Genomic DNA, 21,194 nt, shown 5'->3' on the forward strand with positions numbered 1-21,194 from the left:
AAAATACAAGAGAGTGTAAAATGTGGTTTTTTTTTCTGCTAACAGGTTAATAAAAACGTTAGCCTTTTATTTACATTACTTAGGGCTTTATCTTAAGTCATATTACTGTTATTTTAAGATACGTGCCCAAAGCCAAAGCTTTAGAGATTTAAGGATGTGGTCACCAAAACATCATCTGACTTTTCCAATGAAAAAGACCTGCAGAAAGCAGGAGCTGAGCACGTACTCAAGCAAAACTATGGGTTGGCAGCCTAATTTTAAGGTTCATTTTACATGGGAGATGCAAAATTTGCTACTAGAGCTTATTATTGCTTATCATTCAGTCTTGCATGTTGAAATACGAGGAGTGACTCAGCCCAGTGAGTGCAGAGGCTGCATCTTTGTTGGAATTAGATTGCTTTCCCTCAGAAACAGCAGGGATGATGTTTCAGGACAACAGGAACGGTGCCCTCCAAACAACACCCTATCGTGTCCAAATAATGAAGATGGGAAACTTTACAAAAAGGGTCACTTGCTTGTATTATGCTCTGCCATGTCTCAGGTGGCAGAACTCCATGTGGCAGCAACAGCCTGAGCTCATGCTTTATGTCTGATGCCAGCGTGTCTGTGCACTGTGTATTTCCCAGAGCAAAGGTTCCAGACGTGGACGTTAGGGAAAATAAAAAGCCAACTGCAAACACTTACTGCACATTGATGACAAGGAGAAAAGCCAACAGCTGAATGTGGATGGAGTGAGCCGTGAAGACTAAAGGGACTTCAGAACTGAACCACGGCTCAAGCTGCGTGGGCTGAATAAAGGCTTGTTTGTGCACAGCTTTGATGCAACTAATTCCCATTTCGAACTGGCATAAACGGAGAACGGATCTCAAAAGTCAAAACACCAAACGAACCCAACGCCCCACTGAAGCCTGCAGAGAAACGAGAGCCTTACCTGCTGCATGTGGGTTTCAGAAGGTCTGCTCTCAAGCTCCTCCTGCAACCGCTGGCCCCGCTGCTCCGCCTGCAGCAGCTGCTGCTGGAGCTGCAGGAACTGCTCCCTGGGCACCACGGCACAGCCCTGCTGTGGGAGCTCCCGGGGGTGCAGGGGCTGGCTAAGCATCCCGCTGCTGCTCGAGCGTCGCATCTGCAGGGCAACAAGACAGGCTGTCAGGGGGGAGCAGCACGGCGCGTTGCTCGAGGTGTGTGTCTGGAGTTGTTCTTGCATGACACACGATGCACTGAGCTTAAAGCTTAAAGCATCTCTTGTGCACAAGGGAAGCCAGTCTGAAGCCAGAAACAGATGCTAAGACAAACTCTTCCCAATGGAAAATGATGCATCTTTACATGCAGTTCTGTAAAGTCTATAGGAGATTGAGCTTTGATTCGTAACTTCAGGCCTGCATTACAGCTCCTGGAATCTCTGGTGAAATCCTAAACAGGTCTGTGCTGAGCTATAACTTCACTTTTGTTTTCAATTTTAACCTTAGCCCTTGCAACTCTTCTAATAACAACATCTTGGTACAAATCAAAGCTCTGGTATAGAATTAGCATAGAATCATTAAGACCTCTAAGATCCCCCAGTCCAACCATCCACCTGCAACCAATCCTGCCTACTAACAGTGGGCCTAAGCCTACACCCATCCTTCCCTTAACACCTCCAGAGATGGTGACTCCACCACCTCCCTGGGCAGCCTGTCCCAGTCACACCACTCTTCCAGAGAAGAAATTCTTCCTAATATCCAAGCCAGCATGAGGCAGGCTGAAGGTGTCACCCACCAGCATTGATTATTTCTAGTCTTTAATCTCCTCAAAAAGCAAAACAAAATCCTAAAAGCGAAACATTCTCTATACAGTCTAAAGTGACCGAAGTATCTTCATGCTCTCTGCTGCGTTGTATTGTGAATTCACTACTTAGGAGCCTTCTGTGGAACAGAAGACCTCACACATTTTATGTTTCTCGTTTAGAGTCATGCCACAAGCAGAGCTTGTTAAAATTTGAGACTTAAGTTTCAGCCAAGCCAATTTGCAGCTTGCATTTGCATAAGATTAATGCTTTCTTCGTGTAAAAATCATTCTTCCTGTAAGAGCCAGCTAACCACATCACAAAATCCTGTTATCTCATAACCATTACTCTGGTCCCTTAGGAAAAGGTGAGATTACATTAGCAGTATTACTTTTCCTTTCACAAGTGCTGTAATTAAGGCCTCAATTAGCATCACAGTTCCGTTATTGAGTTCATCTATAATGGAATCAACTATAAGCACTTGACATAATGGTGTAATTCCATCGAGGGTGCTGCTCTAATGGTGTATCCAATGGTGGAGCCCTAATGGAGATAGAGAGGGGCTTGAAATGTGATAAGAACATCAGTGCTGTGGCTGTGATAGCATCTGCCCACCTCTGCTGGCTCAAATAAATTGAATATAGGCTTAGAAGGTATTTTAAAGTAGTCTAAGTATCTCAAAAAAGCTTTTTTTAAAGAATATATAAATACGTATCAGGAAATTCTCTTGAATCAATTTGCCTACAACAAAGCTATTCTTTTACCAACAGCATAAACAGCAGAAATAATGAAATTTGAATGGGATTTGTACAGGGTTTCATGTGATGTTGCCAAACACACGGGTGGAAGAGCTGAGGAGACACCAACAAATGCTGACATCTCAAAATGAAGTCGCTAATGGCTCATGAAAACAACGTAGTCTTGCCACATTCATCTGTGGAAGGAAGTGGAACAGTAAGGAGCTCACTAAACTATCAGGGATGACACAGTGTGAGCACATATCAGTCAGTACTAGGGAAACACTTGACAGTCTGGTGAAAAGGCATGCAAAAGGCCAGAGGCAAACATGAGGACACCTTCAGGCCTCACAGTCACTGGGTGAGAAGGAAGGGATGGAGCCACTTTTCATTTTCTCACGATCAGTTTGATCCTTTTGAACGCAATCGGTCATTTCTCCATTTTCACTGCAACCCCTCTGGAATATCCAATGTTTTCCTATAGAATCCAATCACAGCACGCACTGCCTGCACCCAACAGGTTAGCGCAGCTGCCAAAGGAAGGACGTTAAAATGAATAATGGCTCCTTTACTTCAAAAGATGCATGGAGTAAAGAAGAAAATCCATTCCAGAATGTTTTCTTCATGCTATGGTAGTACATTGAAAATGGTTGCTCTACCTTCGCACACTATTTCAGAAAGAGAACTGCACCCTTCTCTGCTAGTTCCAACCACTGAGTTCTAGACAGGTTAGCCATGGACAAAAGGAGAACAGGCACAAAAGAGAAAGTTAGAGGTCACAAAGTGCTAAGTGAACATCATACACTCCTGCTGGGATAATGGTATCAGAAATAACAAGTCCTGCATGTTTGAATTACAGCTTTTGGGAGAAAACCCAACTCCATACTTGATGTTCAGACTGAAGAGTTCAACAGAGTTGGGATTTTTCCCAAAGCATAATTGGAAATACACGAAGCAAAGGCACAGGAAATAAAACTGTTTTCAACAACTGGCCAAAATTTTTCTAATCAAGTTTTTAATAATTTCACAGCTAATTACAGAGTATATTCAGCATAACACGTTTCCCGTTTGCTTCCCTGATGAAAACCATGAGGTATTTCAACCAACAGTGCTGCAAAAGCCTCATCTATAAGACTGTCTCATTTATGGAACAAGTTAAAAATGTTTTAAACTGAAATTCAGACCAAGTTCATTGCAGAGACAGCTCAGAGGTTCTGCTAAGCAAGGCTTCCATTCAGCCAACTATTCTCATGGTAAATAAGAACAGGCTTTTACATTAAGAGCAGCATTAGACAAATATTAGTCAGGACATTTGAGGTGATATGTTTTAGGAAGGAAGAACAAAGTGTTAGCCTTGCCTCAAGCACAGAAACAAAATTCTTCCCCATTTGACTTTGTATCTGGAACATCACACAAGTTACCATGAACCACACCGTGCTTCACAGAAGCACATCAATCACACTCACACTGATCATGAAAGATCACATTAACATTAACAGACAGCAATTCTTCCAGTTTTGATCATTTTCCCTGAAGAGGAAAGCTTTACTTTCGTTTTATAAATGAATTCATGGATTCAGTGACACACTGATGATAAACCTCCACACTACAGTCAGTGCAGTCAGCACCTATTGAGAAGTACCTCCATTAACTGATCGTCCAGCTTGACCTGCTTTTTCCTTAGCCCTTCATTTTCTGAGCTTGTTTCCAATTCGTGTCCAACAGAATTCATCTGACTGATCTATAGAAGACAAGAGGTTTCCTTAGAAAGGCAGCAGCTTCATTTTATCTGCTGTATTCAACATGCAAGTCATGAGTGGCTGCACGTCACACCAACCCCAGATTAAGCACTTGGACTAACCTTCCTATTGGCAGAGGACAACTCCTTCTGTAGCTGTTCACACTCTCTCTTCAAGCTTAGTTTCTCCTGCTCTATGGCTTTGACAATACCTGACTGGCTTTGATGCTTCTGATGCTTTAAGGAGAGGACAGTGGATTCCAGCTGTCGGATCTGAAGAGACCAGAGATGAACAAATGTGAGAAGACATTCCAAACCATTCCATCTGCTTTGTAGTGATGTTTTTGGCACATTCCAGTAGGTCAAAACTGACAGCCCACTGCAAATAAATCAATTGCATTTGCAATATCTGGTACCAGCTGATTTCAGATTCATAACAGATTCTGGTACTTCTGATATTTTAGCTTTGAGCAACTCTTTCTCCTCCCCATAATCTGCCTAATATTGTAAGCTAGGAAATTAAATGTGAAGAATGCTAGAAGACATAATAAATAAATCCCAGAGTTGTAGGCAATGGAAGGGCCCTCTGCAAATTCCCCATTCAACCCAGGGTAGATAGCGAGAGGACAAGGGGGGATGGTTTTAAAGTGAGACAGGGGAGGTTTGGGTTGGATCTGAGAAGGAAGTTTTTCAGCCAGAGGGTGGTGAGGCACTGGCACAGGTTGCCCCAAGGAGGCTGTGGATGCCCCATCCCTGCAGGCATTCAAGGCCAGGCTGGATGTGGCTCTGGGCAGCCTGGGCTGCTGGTTGGTGACCTGCACACAGCAGGGGTTGGAGCTGGATGAGCACTGTGCTCCTGTGCAACCCAGGCCATGCTGTGATTCTATGAACCCTCTGCTAAAGCAGGTTCCCTACAGTAGGTTGCACAGGAAAGTTTCCAGATGGGTTTTGCATATCTCCACAGGAGACCCCACCACCTCCCCGGGCAACCTGTGCCAAGGCTTTGTCACATCTGATGACCCCCCACCACCTCTGCTGCCCTCCATTGGCTTCTCTCCAGCAACTGCACATCTGCTTGGAACTGAGGAACCCAGAAGGGGATCCTGTGCTCCAGATGTGGCCTCCTCAGGGCAGAGCAGAGGGGGCAGAGCAGAATCTTCGACAAGAGACTATCTGAAGCATCCCCTACCTTCTCCCTGGCATGCACCAGCTCTGTGGCAGAGCTGCGGGCTTCCCTCTGCAGCCGTTCCTTCTCCTGCCGCAGCAGCTGCTGCTCCTGGGCCATCAGCTGCTCCAGCTCGTCCTGCTGTGTGCACCCTGGGGAAGGCACAGCCCGTGCTAGGACCCTGTTCTTAAGACAGACAGAATTGCAGGGTTAGGCCTTCAACAGAGAAGCAGACGTTTTCTCCGTTCAGGAGGTGTTTAAGGAGGCTTTTGGTAGCTGCAGGGCTCTATCTCCCTCCCAGCCTATGTGCCAGTGAAATCCAGCATGGTCATCCCAGTGTGCAGCCAAGCACTTTGCCAAATCACAGCTGGAATGCTTACTGTGAGCGCACACTCAGCTCGATGGCACAAAAATGGGCTCTATTTTGCAGCCTCATCAAATAAATAATAGAACTCCATTACATATTATTCAGCAAAGCTGCGATTCAGCTCCTGTTGCACAATTCTGAAGCACTCTCCTTCCCGTGTGCTCATTAAATATTCCTTTAATTACACAGCAAAGCAGCCAAATCGGGGGCTACATTCATAATGCTAACGCAGGACTGCTGCCTGCCACCTCCTTCAGACCCACCTCCTCATCAGCTTGGCATTGCAAACAACCTTAACAGGCTAATGATAGTTATCTCTTCAACATGAAAACTATTAAAACCAGAAAGCATCACAGAAATACTGTCTTTTTTTATGCCCTCCTCCCTCTAGGCAGTTTGATTGCTAGCTTTCTATCACTTGTGTTTATAAGAGTCAAAACCAATGTCATTCAGAAGCTGCTTGCTCAGGCTTGCAGCACTATTTCTGCCTTGCTCATTAATGAGCCAGCCTAACAATCAGACTGGCTCCAGTGACAGGATGCCCATCTGTAAGTCATCCGCGTGGATCTGACAGAGCTCAGTTACCTTCTCATTGGCGTTCTGCAGCTGCTTGTGTAAAGACATCACCTCTTGCTCAAGAGCTTCCTTCTCCTGCTGTGCCACCCGCAGGTCCGACCTCAGGCAGGACATTTGGAGGCTGGTGTTCTGCAGGGTTTCATCCAGGCTCTGAACCTGTAAGGTGCCACAAATCTCTGCTATTTGACTGCTGACTGTTGGAAGGGGTGATGAGATGATGCTGGCAGCCCAGCTCATGGAAGTGATAAACAGTTCTCCAAGTTTCTGCTTCAAATCAGCTGCCACACCCTCTTAAAAACGGCCAAAATACTGCACTCATCTTCCATCACAGAATACTTGTTGTGACATGCTGGGAAAAGGAGATTCCTTCTGATTTATTTCTTCTTCTTGGTGGCCCATGGCCAACAAGAGACAAGAGCAGTGCCATCAGCCAAGCAAATGGCCATTTGTCCCTGCTCTTGGCTGCTAGGAAACAAACAACCATCAAAAAGCAGGGAGCAGAAGCAGGATCACTGCAGTGCTGGGCAGAGCGAGTTGGCAAGAGGAACTTGGATGTGGGGAAAAAAAAAAGGTCATATTTAACAAGTTTCCTTTTGTCCTTTAAGGACATCACTTTGAAAGCCCATCAAAGCACCCATTCTGAGTTGCATGAAGTCCTTGCACATGTTAGAAGAGGGCTGTTTTCTATGAAAAAAGCTGTACCAGAAATTCCAAAATGCTTTGATTCAGGACTGTAACAAAACCCACTGTTATACCTTCTCCTGTGAAGCTGATAGCTGCGTTTTCAGGGTCTGACTCTGTTGTTCCCAGGACTTCTGCTCCTGCTTCAAGCTGCCAACAGCGCTCTCCAAGCAGCTTACTTTGGCCACCTGCAATAAGATACACAGCTAAGCCTGAATCATTTGGGATTTTCTTTAACTCAGTTTGACTTTAGGAGTTATGATAGATGGAGTTACAGCTATGCAAGGAAATTGGAGGAGAACAAACAAAACCAACCAACTCAGTTGTGAATCTGTGCACAACAGGATCATTATTTATGGCATGCCCACTGTGCTGCTCCAGCCTGGAGTTAGAATACAGAGTGCAAGAACACTGTCCTCCTTGTCCTGCTGCAACATTCCTATCCATGCCTCTGCTCCTCACTGTTTGGAATTTGCTATGTAACCAAACTGCACTCAAACTATGCTCCAAAAGCGCTCCTTAAGACCAGCAAGGGAAAAAAATGCAATGGCACAGAAGCCTCAATCTGGCCTGAAGGTAAGAAGGAAACCCAAAGCAGTTTCATAGCTTAGAGGGATGCAGACTGTGACATAAGAACTTCAGCACCTTGTTGCAGCACCCAGGTAGGGGCATGGCTGTGCAGTCCTGCCTTACCTTATCAATACATCTGCTTAATTCCTCGCTCAGCGCTTCCTTTTCTTTCAGCAGCTTTTCATTCTTAGTCATCAAGCTAGAGACTTCGTTCTGAAGGTCAGAGAGGTCAGGGCACCTGGGCAGCTGTGGGAGACAAGGCCCTCCATCAGTTCAGAGCTTTACATGCAAGCACCGAACAAAGCCTTCTCCTCACCTTAGGACCAACTGTAGTGCACTGGATAGAGTGGAAAAGATAGGAGCAGAGTACCACTCATGACCCAGGGCAGCCTGTGTCAGGGCTCCTGTGAGCCACACACCTGCAGACAGGTGCTACACCTCCTGCACTGCTTGTGTGTTAGAGCCCATGACATAATATAGGACCCACTGGGTTGTACAACACCAATTGCATTGGGTAGAGGACATAGCAGATACTAAAGCTTTGAATTTTCATTTTGTGTATCGTGCTGGGTTTTGGTTTTTATTTTTATGAATAATCAGAACAGACAGTTCTCCTTCCCACATCCATGTCCCCAGTCACCTTCTAACATCAACAGAGTAGATAAGGCTTTGATAAGATAAGGCCTCCTTCCCAGAAAAGGAGGAAAGAAAAGCCACCCAGCTGACTTCTGATCCCTTTCCCATCTGGCACAGTGCATCAGCTTTGTCTGCCTTCTCCTCTGCTCTATGGGCTTTGCTCACTCAATCTTCTGTCTTTAATTACACTCGAGCAGCAATCCACTCTTGACTCAATAGATCTCATCTGCTTTTGCTTTTTAAGGCCATTATAAATCCCAAGCATGGGGAACATCAAATGAATGCTCTGCTTTAAAGAAAATGACTTCGTGGCACCCTAATCAGGAAGGCTAATTCATTGGCAGCCTTCATTATTTATAATTATCATTATATACTTGCTGCCAAATGAACCCTGTTTATATGGGCAACAGCCAGGCCCTCCAGGACATTATCTTTTTAAAGTTCTAAGCTGTCCAAGTCTCCAATTGCTACTCTTATTGCTTTGGCTTTGCTAGGGGACATGGTGGAAGCAACCACTCCTTGAGAGGAGCTGGATGGATGTCACCAACTGCTCAGTGAAATATTCCACCCTACTCACACAAGCTAGAAAAGCCTTATATGCTGTTGAATAGTCTTGGTCTTTGTCATTAACGACTGACTGTGAAGATCTACTGCTCTGGAATAACTTTTGGCAAAGTCTAAGCAAGCAAAATCAACTACAATTGAACAGCTGTGCCTTGCACTGAGAGGCTGTCTCAAGAAGATTTATAATGCTGTCCTTGATAATACACGTTACATTATGACATTTGGTTAGAGAAATTAACTACTTCCATCTCAATCAAGAGAGCAGGGCCCAAGAAGAGACAGGTTGGTGGCTCTAAGCCATCACCTGGTGGTACCTGGGTAGGGTGCCATACCTGCTTTGCCTTCTCCAACTCCTCCTTGAGAAGGCGGTTCTCCTGCTCCAACACACGAGCTTGAACTTTCATTTCTGACAGCTCCATCTCCAAGGAGGACACCACATTTGATGACTGCGAGAAGTAAAAAGCCCTGATCTCAGTTTGAGAGACACTAATGAAGGTTCAGCAGAGGGTGCTGGGACCAGTGATACAGGTTAGGGAAATGGATGCTAATTCCTAAAGGTTCAGTTGCTCCATTCCATTAGAGCCACTTATCCCATACCTTCACTTTATTGTTTTCTAGTTCCTCTTTCAGTGCCAATCTCTCCTTTTCCCACTCTTCCAGGGTACATTTTCCTGCTTCCCTTTCCTTTTGCTTGAGCACCCTTGCCAGCTGTTGGTTGAGATCCTGCACATCTGCTTGGTTTTTGGAGTTTCTCTGGCTCAGTTCTGTGTTTTCAGAGTCCAGCTGCTGGTTCCTGGCCTTCAGATCTGCCACCTGAATTGGGAGAGCAGTGTCAGTTACGACTAGTTTTGGCACTGCATGGTAGATATATATATATATTTTTTTTTTTAAAAAACAATTGCAATAGCATCACAGTTGCCTTCAGGTTGGACCACGTAAGGAAGGAGCGATGATTACAGTGATGTTTCTCCAGAGAAGCTGCTGGACTCGGTCTGCATACCTGCTTTTTCAGATTGTCAACCATCTTCTGCACAGCCACTTTCTCCTTCCTTACTGCCTCTATCTTTAGCCTAGGAAAAAGGAAAGCTCATCAGTGTGAGGTCACTTGCTAATATACATGCCTGCAAAAACAATCTGGTTCACCTCACAAGAAATGGTCATTCCGGACTTTCATTTCACACTTAGCATCACTGCTTTGCACAGACTTGGTGAGTACCTGCTTCCTTGACACCCCCATGCATTTCTTTCCTAGAAGACTGAGGGCTGAGCACCTCTTCTATAAGGAAAGGTTGAGGGAACTGGGCTTGTTTAGCTTGGAGAAGAGAAGGCTGTGGGGAGACCTCATGGTGGCCTTCCAGTGCTTGAAGGGAGCGGATAAACAGGAGGGGAATGGCTGTGTGTGAGGGTGGATGGTGATGGGACAAGGGGAATGGCTTTAAAGTGAGACAGGGGAGGTTTGGGTTGGATCTGAGGAGGAAGTTTTTCAGCCAGAGGGTGGTGAGGCACTGGCACAGGTTGCCCAAGGAGGCTGTGGATGCCCCATCCCTGCAGGCATTCAAGGCCAGGCTGGATGTGGCTCTGGGCAGCCTGGGCTGCTGGTTGGTGACCTGCACACAGCAGGGGGTTGGAGCTGGATGAGCACTGTGCTCCTCTGCAACCCAGGCCATTCTAGGATTCTATGACAATGACCCATGGGTTAAAGCTCCTCCTTTAGCTCTAGGATCAGGCAGGAGAAACTGTGGGCTGGGGAGGGGCACAGGAACTGCTGGTGGCACCAGACAGCCTGCTTGCTTCAAAGCCTGGGCAACAGCTAAGGTGTGCAGGAGCTTTAGGAGACAGGATGCAACCTTGCAGCAAGAGCCCAGAGGTGCACACGTGGTCGCACGCAGTCCTTACCGCATCTCCTCCCGGGATCCATTCAGCTCCCGCAGTTTCAGGCTGGAAGCACTGCCCTCCTCATTTAACAGCATCACTTTGTTTTTCAGAATGGCGTTTTCTTCTCTGAGCTTCTCAGCCTCACATCTGTGGCAGAGAGATGAGACATGTGAGAACAGCTTCTGAGCGTCACCAAAGGAGAGAAGTCACTGAAAGCCTGACCTGCTTGTGATCCTTGGCAACAAAGCTGCAGCTGGGTAATTCATATGAGCTGCATAGAGATTTTACATTTAGACTGCTTCCTTGAATCATGAGAAAGGGGATATTAACTGTACAAAACACCTGCACAAAGTTATTTAAGATAGCTAGTAGAAGTTTTGCACTTCAATACTGTATTATACCTTCTGGTCCTTAAGTATCAATAACGTAGCTGTGAATTTGAAGAGCTCCACAGCACCATCAGCAGACTGCAGCATGGGGACTGCTGTGGCGGGACAAGGGGAAACAGGTTCAAACTAAAAGAGGGGAGAGTTGGATTGGACATAAGGGAGAAGTTATTGACATTAAGGATGGGGAGGCATTGCACAGGGTGCCCAGAGAGGCAGCGGTGCCCCATTCCTAAGGAAATCCAAGATCAGGGGATGGGCAGTGAGCACCGATGGAGCTGTGGGTGTCCCTGTGCACTGTGGGGAGTGGGATCAGATGGCCTCAAAGGGTTCCCTTCCAACTCAAACCATTCAATAGCTCTGTGACTCTTTAGTGTTGCCTCTGGTATTTAGAAAAAGCAAAACAATTCTAGCTTTTCCAAGTAACACTCTAGAAGTGCTAGAAAGGAAAAGAACAAAGAGGTGATATTAGTGACAGCTGAAAGCATCCTGAAAAACGTAACTACCATCTTTCAGACATTAACACAGAGGGCCTTGCTGTACACGCTGCAAAGGCAACTGCATCCAAGGGCAAATCACTTGTGTTATGTCATGCTAAGTCACGTTCAGAGGAGCAAGCCACATGTTTATCCCAGCCATGGTTATCCACATTCAGACACCTATCAGCAGTCAGATTCCGAGGCACTGCTTTCTAAGGGCTAAGCTACAGAGGTTAAGGTGGCAGCCGCAGGGCGGTCAGTAGGGCTAAGGATGGTCAGCAGGACACACTAGGTTAGTTTCTACGTGGAGCAAGCAGCAAGCTGGAGCATTGTGGGGCTGCCACGCTTCCCACAAAGCTCTGTAAGCGTACATTACCTCAAAAGATCAACTTTTTGCTGCAGCTCGGTGCACGTGCTTTGTAAGCCACGTGTCACTGCGTTCCTCTCCTCCTCCTGGGGATGCATGGCATTGGGGTTAACCAGAGTGGGGACCTCCTCCAGCATCTCACTGTGCTCCTGCAGACCTGTCTTTTCTGTTGATGCTTCCTTCATCGTGCTGCCACGTTGGGCATGCTCATCTTGCAGAGCCTTAAGCACTGCCGCCCGTTCTTCTGGCTTTCCAAGCTGGCATCGCAGCCTTAACTTCTCCCTGGACACATCTATTTCTCCTCCAACACTTTGGGTTTGGCCATCTTTCAGTTCTCTAACTGTTTTGGGGAGCTGCGTGTTTTCTTCCCAGAGCTTCATACTTTCCAGCTCTCTTTCTTCTAGCTTGCAATGAAAGCTTCTCAGTTCACACAGGTTGTCTTCCAGAACTCTGTTTTTTTCTACTAACTTCATCACTTCAGATTTCAGGCCCTCATTTTCTGCCTGAATTTCTTCTTGCAGTGACAGCAGCTTGGCTTGTGCCATCAATCTTTCTTGCAACTCTTCAACCTTCTCCCAGAGTTGAGGTATTGCACTTTCCAGGTCACCGTTCATCAATCCAGGAACACGTTCCAGTTCTTTGATGTGCTCAAGTTCAGTCTGCAGCCTTGAAGCATCAGGATGAAAGCTTTTACTCTTGGGAGCTGCTCTGTTACTTAGCAGACAGACATTCTGCTGTTCAATACCATTCTGGAGTATTTTTAGCCTGGGTACTCCCTCAAGATCTCTGTTTGTTTGCAGCAGAGGCACCTGAGAACCCACCTCTAGATCCTTGTCCAAGTCAAGGTTGCCATCACTCTCCAGTGCCATTTTACCCCCTGGCACGTGGCACATCCACACCTCAGGAGCACCACTGTCCGCTCTGCTTCCATCACACGGCTCCTCCAAACCACAACCCATCCTTTCTTCCAGGTCTGTAGCATCAGCCTCCAGGAACTGACAGCCATCCAGATCCGCTCCCTTGCCTTCATCTCTACAGTCACAGGGCAGCCCTCCAAAAAGAGGATTCACTTCATCTAGCAGCTGCAATGTTTGGTCAGAGCAATTAGGCCAGGCACGCCCCATGGATCTGCACTCAGCATCTTGCAGCCTTTGCTGCAGCCTGACAATCTCAGCAGCCATCCTGACATTTTCCTTCACAGCTTGCTCATGCACTTTCTGCAGGTTTATGAGCACATCTGCATCATCTCCCAGCGGCTCCGTAGCAGAGAAAGAAGCTATTTTGCTCTTTGCTTTGGTGTATTCGTTTTCCAGGACCCGATAGTGATTCTGTAGTGCAGAAAAACTAAGGTTCTCCCACTGCAACTTCTGCACTTTTTCTTGGAGGTTTGAGATTTCCAAATTCATCTCTGCCTTTTCTGCTTCTGCTTTCACACAAATGTCTTTGTTTAAACTTTCCAAGGCCAGAAGCTTGGAATTCAGTTCTTCCTTCTCCCGCTTATACTCACTATGGAGTCTCTCCAGCTTTTGCCTGATCAGTTTCCCACTTTCCTCCACCGTGTTGATACGCTCCTCTTTGTCCTTCAGCTCTCTCTCGTGGTCATTTTGAAGCTGTAGCATCTCACTGCTCAGCTTTCTCTCCCGCTCCTCAGCAGCATCCCTCAGCTCCTGCAGTTCTTTCTGGAGCTGCTCCTTCTCGCACACCAACATGTTCACCTCCTCCTTAAACTTCTTCTCCAGGAGCTCCTTCTCTCGGCTCAGGGCAACAGATGCAGCCTTCTCATTTGCCAGGCTTTCCTTCAGCTGCTCGTGGGCTTCAGCGACCTCCTGGGCAATCTCATCCCTTTCAAACTCCCACTGAGCCTTCTCCTCTCTCTGCAGTTCCACAAACTCACGCAGCTCTCGCTGGTAGCGGCCCTCCAGACTTTGGATGGTTTCTTCATACTTATTCACAAGTGTTTGGGTGTCAGCAGAGAACTGGCTTTCAGCATGAGATGCTCTTCTGTTATAGTCACTTTCCATTTTTTGCCTAAACGTGGTTAACATAACACATTACTAAACCCTGGGCTATCTCAGGAAGAGATCAATTTTCAAAGCTACTTCAACTGAATACCTTCTCCTACTGAGTTTTAGTGGCACTACTGTTTGCTGGGTGTTTCTGAGAGCAAAAAGTTAAACGAGGCCATTTATTGAAACTTGGTGTACTCGTTTTCCATGAAAACCATTCCATTTCCAATGAAAATTATCAATTTTCATTGATAATTCAATGATAATTGCCATGGATGTGTTCTCCTATACCTGGCATTGGATTTGAGGGGGGCAAATATTCTTGTCCCCATCTCTCCCTGTCAGCCCAGGATGCTCTCATTACTTCTGATGCTCACTCCTGACTAGATGCATGTACCAACCACCTGTTTGCTTCTTCACAAAAGGACAACTCGAAATTAAAGGGACTGTAAAGCACAGGGATGCCGAATGGAGCTCAAATTAACCACGCCTGGTTATGCTTTAGCAGCACTGCTGCCTCTGGGTGAGCTAAGAGCCAGCAGAAATATCTGCTGGAAAAGGGTCAGAAGACACAGCTCTGTGTATGAGCCCATCTGGTTCTGGAATAAAGCACTGTGCAGTTACAGCACCTGAAACGAGCACTGGGAGCGAGCTCTGTGCCAGCATCACTAAGGTCACAGTGCCAAGCAGCACAGAGCACAGCTATAGAGCCATGGGGACACTCACCTCTCCTCCTCCAACTCCTGCCTGTGCTTCCTCAGCAGCTCCTCCTTCTCCAGGGCATGTGCTTCTGCCATCCTCTCCAGCTGCTGATGGAAGCCGTGCTCCAGCTCTCCCTTCTCATCCTGCAGTGCCTGCAGCAGTGCTCTCATTTTCTCCTCTGCCCAGACTCCGTTCTGGATCAGCTCCTCCCGTTCTCGACTGAACTTCTCATTGGCCTGCTCCAACCTGGCTCTAACATCGTCCTCGTGCTCCTGCCTCAGCAGCTCCTGCAGATTGGCTTTCTCCTCACTGAAGCTGACCTGCAGCTTGTTTTTCTCAGCATTATGTTCACAGCCAAGCTTTTCTTGCTGCTCCCTGAGTGCTGCAGCCTCTCCTTGCAGCTCTGCAACTTGGCTTCTGAGCCCAGCTATCTGCTTCTCCATCACACGCATCTCCTCACTGTACTTCTTCCTCATGTCCTCCTGCTCCTTCTCACAGTGGGTTTTCGTCTCACCCAGCTGCTTCTCATAGTGACTCACCTGCAGGAGGAACACAGACTTTTTCTCCAGAACATACAACAGAAATGAACAGGAAACATCTCTAGAATGTTTTCACATAATTTATAGAGCATTTTGACATTTAGGTTGGATGTCAGGGGGAAGTTTGCGCTGTGAGAGTGGTGAGGTGCTGGAACAGCTGCCCAGAGAGGCTGTGATGCCCCGTCCATCCCTGGAGGTGTTGAAGGCCAGGTTGGATGGGGCCCTGGGCAGCCTGGGCTGCTGTGAAATGGGGAGGTTGGTGGCCCTGCATGGCACAGGGGGGGTTGGAGCTTCGTGATCCTTGAGGTCCCTTCCAACCCGGGCCATTCTGTGATTCTGACTCACTCTTTACATTGGTTTCCCCTGCTAAGAGCTCAGCATCATGTCTCACTGTGATAAAGATGGCTTTGGTGAAACTCGTATCTTTACATTAAATGAGTTTTGTCACAGAAGAGAGAGCCTGCTCACTTTAAAGTCCTAAGTCAGGTTTGTAGCTGCCATGGAAGCATTTCACCAACACATTCTTCAAAACCCTCCCCAGATTAAGAGGTGAGGGGTTTCCCTTCATTAAGGTTTTAGAAGTGACAAGAAAAGTAATGATGTCAGGGTAATATTGCTTTAGTTCCCTTTCCCCACAAGCACCACTTGTTTCCCTTTGCAAACCAGGGCAGACAGTTGCCACTCTGTCAGAATACAATTTCATTATCCCCTTATAAGATAATTTCATTATCCTATACCATACATGAAATGAGTGCATTATACAGATGCAGCATAGTTACCAGCTCTTAACTGGAGCTGAAGTCCAGTGTATCAAATGCAACAGAAGCCCAACAGGACCAATGACATCTGCTCCTGTTGCAGAACAAGCTTAGACTGCTCCCAGCTGCAAAATTTGGTGAAGTTCTAAACAAGAATAGCTTACAGTGTCTTCCAGCTCCTGCTTGAGGTGATGCAAATCCCTGTGATGCTGCTCCTTCATTTGCTCGATGGCCATTTCAGCCTCTATGCTCATATTTAATGGATTGCAGTCTTCTGACCCAAGTCCTTTAAAGAGAATAATTACATGCATCACCTTGAAACACCAAGAGCTATGTTTTCAATAGATGTATTCATACACCCAGAGGGTGGTGAGGCACTGGCACAGGTTGCCCAAGGAGGCTGTGGATGCCCCATCCCTGCAGGCATCCAAGGCCAGGCTGGATGTGGCTCTGGGCAGCCTGGGCTGCTGGTTGGTGACCTGCACACAGCAGGGGGTTGGAGCTGGATGAGCGCTGTGCTCCTGTGCAACCCAGGCCATTCTATGATCTGAGCTTTGAACATGGCACAGCAGTCATGTGCACTTAATGCTGCACATTAAAATGGGAGTGCTGCTAAGAATTTCATTGGGAAGGTTTGGGGCAGCCTTTACATAACCCCATCTGAGACATTCTAAATATCTACACTGCAGGACTTCCCATAGAGGAAACATGCCTTACCCTGGTCAGGTTCAACGCCACTGTTGCCATAGCTTTTGATATCAATATCAAACTCCTCTGACAGTGAGTTTTTCAGGGACGGCCTGAACACCTTGCCCTGAGTGCGGTACTCCTCCAGCTCTGAGTGCAGCTCATCGATCTGGTCCTGCAGCTCCTGCAGGGGAGAAGCAGAGGAAAGCTTTGGTAAAAGCAGCCAAACAGCTGGGCGTCTGCACACCAGCATAACACAGACACAAGACATGCAGGAGGGAATTGCTGCAGATAAGGACTCAGTCTTGCCAGTTAACAACCAGGATGAGAAGTGATGGCCTCAAGTTGTGCCAGGAGAGGATCAGGTTGGATATTAGGAAACATTTCCTCTCCAAAAGAGCAGTGCTGCCATAGCACAGCTGCCCAGGAATGGTCACTGCCCATGAGGGATGTGGGCAGCAGGCATGGTGGGGTGGGCTGGGGACTTGGATGTCTTCAACCTGAATGACTCTACAGGTCCCTTCTTTTGGAGAAGGCACTGTTTTTCCAAGTGCCAGCCCATGTGCAAGGAGCAGATATGTTTCTTATCAAGATGACAGAGCCTCCTTCAGATTGATACATGCATGTATTGTGCTTCTGAACTCCACCACTCTGTAGGACTTGCACTTTTTATTCCTTCTTCCTCCTACAGTTTTAAACATCACCTTCGGAACGCTTCCAAACACAGTTGAGAAATACTTCCTAAATACCATTCTACTTGGGGAAAAAAAACCAATCAAAGCAGAAGTAAAAGATCAAATTAGGAAAGAGATCTCCTCATTAGTGCCTTTCCCATCTGGTACTTCTGCCCACTTGCCAGCAGAACCTCCCAAGTGTTTGTGCCAAAGGCAGTGTGCTGAGCTCAGTGAACAGCGCTTATTGAAGATAGGAATGCCTGAACATGTAAACATGCAGCTCTGGAGACTTGGAGGGTTCAGAAAGGGAACCCTAAAGACTGACAGTGTCTGCCAGCACTCAAAAGAGCCAGCTGCACGTTCAAGCCAATTCTTATCAAGAAATATCAATCAGTTCAGCAAATATTTCTAGAAAATATTTGCTTTTTAACCCCAACTTTAACAGAGCTGCTATGCTGTTCCAATCACAGTCCTGAGCCAAGCTGGTTCCACAGTGAACAGGGATAATGCAGAACAGATGAGCCAATTGCTTGCAATCAGTGCAACCCTCAGTAAACAGATACAGAAATAGATACTCGCAGACCCACCTTCAGGAAGCATTCAGCTGCACAAGATGTGGGGAGGAGAAGGCAAGCTTTAAATGCATGTAGTTCTGTTTTCTTAAGCCAGAGCTGTTCCAGGAACAGACAGCACTCGGAAATATCCCATCCCAGCCCAGTGCTGGGTCCCCAACCCCAGGGCTCCACTCACCCTGCACTGCAGCTCGTATTCATTCTTCATTTGGGCCAACCTCTCCTCCTGCAGGAAGAACTCCGCACTGCTGGGATCCAGGTCCCCAAACTGAAACGGCACCAGCACCACCCAGTTAGCCTTCCACACAGCCCTGCTGCCTCTCTCTGCCTTATTTATTATTTTACCACTGGAATACCACCACATTCAGCTGTTATCTTGATTTTCAGATGAAGTTTTAGCAGAGGTGCAATGCAACACCAAGCACCTCGTGATGTGCGCCTGCAGCCTGGAAGGGCAGCTGTGTTCTGGGCTGCATGAGAAAGGGGCAGCCAGCAGGGACAAGGAGGTGATCGTCCACCTCTACTCAGCTCTTGGAGCCCCCATCTGCAGCACTGTGTCCAGGCCTGGGGCCCCCAGCACAGGAAGGACGTGGAGCTCTGGGAGCGGGTCCAGAGGAGGCACTGAGATGAGCAGAGGGCTGGAGCAGCTCTGTGTGAGGAAAGGTTGAGGGAACTGGGCTTGTTGAGCTTGGAGAAGAGAAGGCTGCAGGGAGACCTCATGGTGGCCTTCAGTGCTTGAAGGGAGCGGATAAACAGGAGGGGAACGGCTGTTTGTGAGGGTGGGTGGTGATGGGACAAGGGGAATGGTTTTAAAGTGAGACAGGGGAGGTTTGGGTTGGATATGAGGAGGAAGTTTTGGAGCCAGAGGGTGGTGAGGCACTGGCACAGGTTGCCCAAGGAGGCTGTGGATGCCCCATCCCTGCAGGCATTCAAGGCCAGGCTGGATGTGGCTCTGGGCAGCCTGGGCTGCTGGTTGGTGACCTGCACACAGCAGGGGCTTGGAGCTGGATGAGCACTGTGCTCCTGTGCAAACCAGGCCGTTCTGTGATGCTGTGATATGAGCTGCCCTAGAAAGGATCTGCAGATTGGATATATCCAAAATTACAAAGGGGATAAATAAAGCAAACACCAAAACACCCCTCAGACCCATGGAATGATTGCTTTGCCATGTGCCTCTCCACTGTTGATTTTAACCAAACTACAGGCAAGCTGGAGGATCTGTGATTTCCTTCAATGGAAATGAGTTGGGCAATTGGGAGCACGTGCTGGTAAGAGGAGGCTTTACCTTCTCAGCCAGGACATTTTCCAAGTTCCTCTGCAGTTTGCTTGCCAGGCTTTCATACTCAGCCAGCTTTTCTCCAGTTTCCAAGAGCTCGCTTTCCAGACGGCTGTTTTCCTGCACCAAACATAACCCAGCAGCCTCAGCAGTTGCAGAAAGAAAGCAATAGCAAGCAATGGCTCATTAGAGAGTCAAGTTAGAGCCTGACATTGTTATGAGTTTCAGCCAGCAATGGGAATTGTGCATTGGTTTCCCACCCTTCAAACACACACAATCCCTCTCGCCACAAAAAAGCAGCTGCTGGTGGTCCCAACACACCCCAACTCCTCTCTCTTTCAAACTGCTGCTTCAGGAGTGTTTAACAGCTCCCTCGATGCTCACAGGGCAGCCAGCCTGCTTAGAAGCTGCTCTCCTCAACACAGCGTGTTGACTGTCATTGCCTGTGATGCCCCTAAGGTAACACCATTATCTTTCTCCTGTGATGAGCTTACAAACAATCTGAAGCTCTACATTATGATTCAGCAGTTGTCAGCTTCAGAGAAAAGCTGGCTGTGATTTAAGTGCTTCCTAAAAAATAATATGGCTGAAGGATGTGAACGTGTAGGGTCACCGGTGAAAGACTGCACTGGAAGGCAGAAAAGAGCTTTCCAAAGAAATAAGCAAGCAGGCTTGCTTTACCATCTGAAACGGAGCCCCATGAGCCCAAACAGGAACCAATCAAGGTGATCCAAGAAACGCCATCACAGATACAGAATGAAACACCCCGAGTTGGTGGCCCTACATGTGGCATCCTCGAGGTCCCTTTTAATTCTATCATTCTATGACTTGGAAGGGACTCATAAGGACCACTGAGTCCGATGCCCTTACCTTGCAGCTACACCTACTTTCACTCAGCTCAACCCACTGCGGCAGAGATCCTATGATTAAGGAGCTAATCGCAGCACTGCTCCCCCCTTCAGGGTCCATTCATTCTGTTACCTTCAGGGACAGTGTGAGGCGGTCACGGACGTAGTTCTCATCAGTTTTCAGCTTCTCTATCTCCTGCTCCAGCTCCAGCCGCTGTCTGTTAGCCTGCTGCAGGATTTGCTCGCGCTCTTTCCGCAGCTCATTCTTCAGAGCGCCGATTCGTTCCTTGTACTCCTCATCCAGCTTCCTATTAAGGGATCAAAGGTAAGAAAAGCTCAGGAAAAGCAGCAGGCAAACACTGCTGTGAGTTAAGCTGGGCGGTAATCGGCGCTGCTCCTATCAGTGCCTGCACCAGGAGGGACTGCTGCCTGGAGAAGCATGGATTAACTGCACGGCACAGAGACATTTCAGATGTGCAGCCCACAGCCTGGCCAGGATTTTAGGATTCAGGCTGCTGTTTCTGCAGCCAGAGATATCAATATTTGAAGTTTGACATCCACACGCACCTCATAATGGGGAAGGTGAGTGGTGTGCACAGACCACAGGTGGGAAGCAGAGAGATGGAATGGGGCTGGCACCACCTGAGACCCATGGATGAGTCTGGCAGGTGGGGAAGGAACAGCCCAGGACTGCTTCAACTTGGCCAGCCACAGGACAATCTCAGGCTGCATTTCAGCCAAACCTCAGGTGCTCACCCCTGCCCCAGGCTCCAGCCCCAAGCACTTACAGTGCTATCCTGCAGCAATGCTCAGGATAAGCAGGAGCTGCTGTCACCCATGGGGGTGACAACATATACCAACACCATACCTGAGGTTGTACTCATTGCGGCGCTCTATTGCTGCATGGTGGTCATCAACTTCAGAAGCCATCAGAGATTTCAGTTTTTCAGCTTTTTCCAAATCCGAGCGCAGCTTCTCCTTCTCTCTGGCCACTTGGTCAACTCGCTCCCTAGGGCAAAGGAAATGGAAACACTTGGGCCTGCCCCATCTTGCAGCCATAGAGGAGACGTGGGGAGCTGAGAGGCACAAGTTATACAAGCCGGTGGGTAACACCTGCAGGTTTAAAGACCAGCTGCTGCATGGATGCGTGGATCTGTGGTGGATGCACAGGTTGATGGATAACCAAGGACAGTATTTCAAGATAGATAGCAGAAAACTCAACACTGCTT

At 47.6% G+C, this 21,194-nt stretch overlaps 1 protein-coding gene and 1 long non-coding RNA gene across 5 annotated transcripts in view; one reads left to right on the forward strand and one right to left on the reverse strand.

Moving 5' to 3' along the window:
* LOC125695135 (uncharacterized) overlaps positions 1-18,910 on the forward strand; it is a 36,377-nt gene extending 17,467 nt beyond the window's left edge. Inside the window, exon 3 of the long non-coding RNA XR_007377823.1 lies at positions 18,670-18,910. This is a non-coding gene — a long non-coding RNA (uncharacterized LOC125695135). The remainder of the gene's footprint in view (positions 1-18,669) is intronic.
* Positions 1-21,194, reverse strand: part of NIN (ninein) — a 53,823-nt gene that overhangs the window by 9,324 nt on the left and 23,305 nt on the right. For 2 of the 4 annotated variants that reach the window (XM_048949110.1, XM_048949111.1), the window contains exons 10-28: positions 20,834-20,974; positions 20,099-20,273; positions 19,127-19,237; positions 18,020-18,109; positions 16,626-16,779; positions 16,073-16,194; positions 14,636-15,150; positions 11,913-13,931; positions 10,693-10,818; positions 9,797-9,866; positions 9,394-9,609; positions 9,129-9,242; positions 7,720-7,842; positions 7,101-7,214; positions 6,355-6,501; positions 5,427-5,588; positions 4,361-4,510; positions 4,142-4,240; positions 932-1,123 (exon numbers count right to left, since the gene is read on the reverse strand). In XM_048949110.1, the coding sequence (XP_048805067.1) occupies positions 932-1,123; positions 4,142-4,240; positions 4,361-4,510; positions 5,427-5,588; positions 6,355-6,501; positions 7,101-7,214; positions 7,720-7,842; positions 9,129-9,242; positions 9,394-9,609; positions 9,797-9,866; positions 10,693-10,818; positions 11,913-13,931; positions 14,636-15,150; positions 16,073-16,194; positions 16,626-16,779; positions 18,020-18,109; positions 19,127-19,237; positions 20,099-20,273; positions 20,834-20,974 (4,840 nt within the window). Of the gene's footprint in view, positions 1-931; positions 1,124-1,148; positions 3,220-4,141; positions 4,241-4,360; positions 4,511-5,426; positions 5,589-6,354; positions 6,502-7,100; positions 7,215-7,719; positions 7,843-9,128; positions 9,243-9,393; positions 9,610-9,796; positions 9,867-10,692; positions 10,819-11,912; positions 13,932-14,635; positions 15,151-16,072; positions 16,195-16,625; positions 16,780-18,019; positions 18,110-19,126; positions 19,238-20,098; positions 20,274-20,833; positions 20,975-21,194 lie in introns of those variants that run through there. The other 2 variants (XM_048949112.1, XM_048949114.1) reach the window with 2 other exon arrangements.

This window comes from Lagopus muta, chromosome 6 (genome assembly GCF_023343835.1).
Source record: "Lagopus muta isolate bLagMut1 chromosome 6, bLagMut1 primary, whole genome shotgun sequence".
In the NCBI taxonomy this organism is placed as follows: Eukaryota; Metazoa; Chordata; class Aves; order Galliformes; family Phasianidae; genus Lagopus; species Lagopus muta.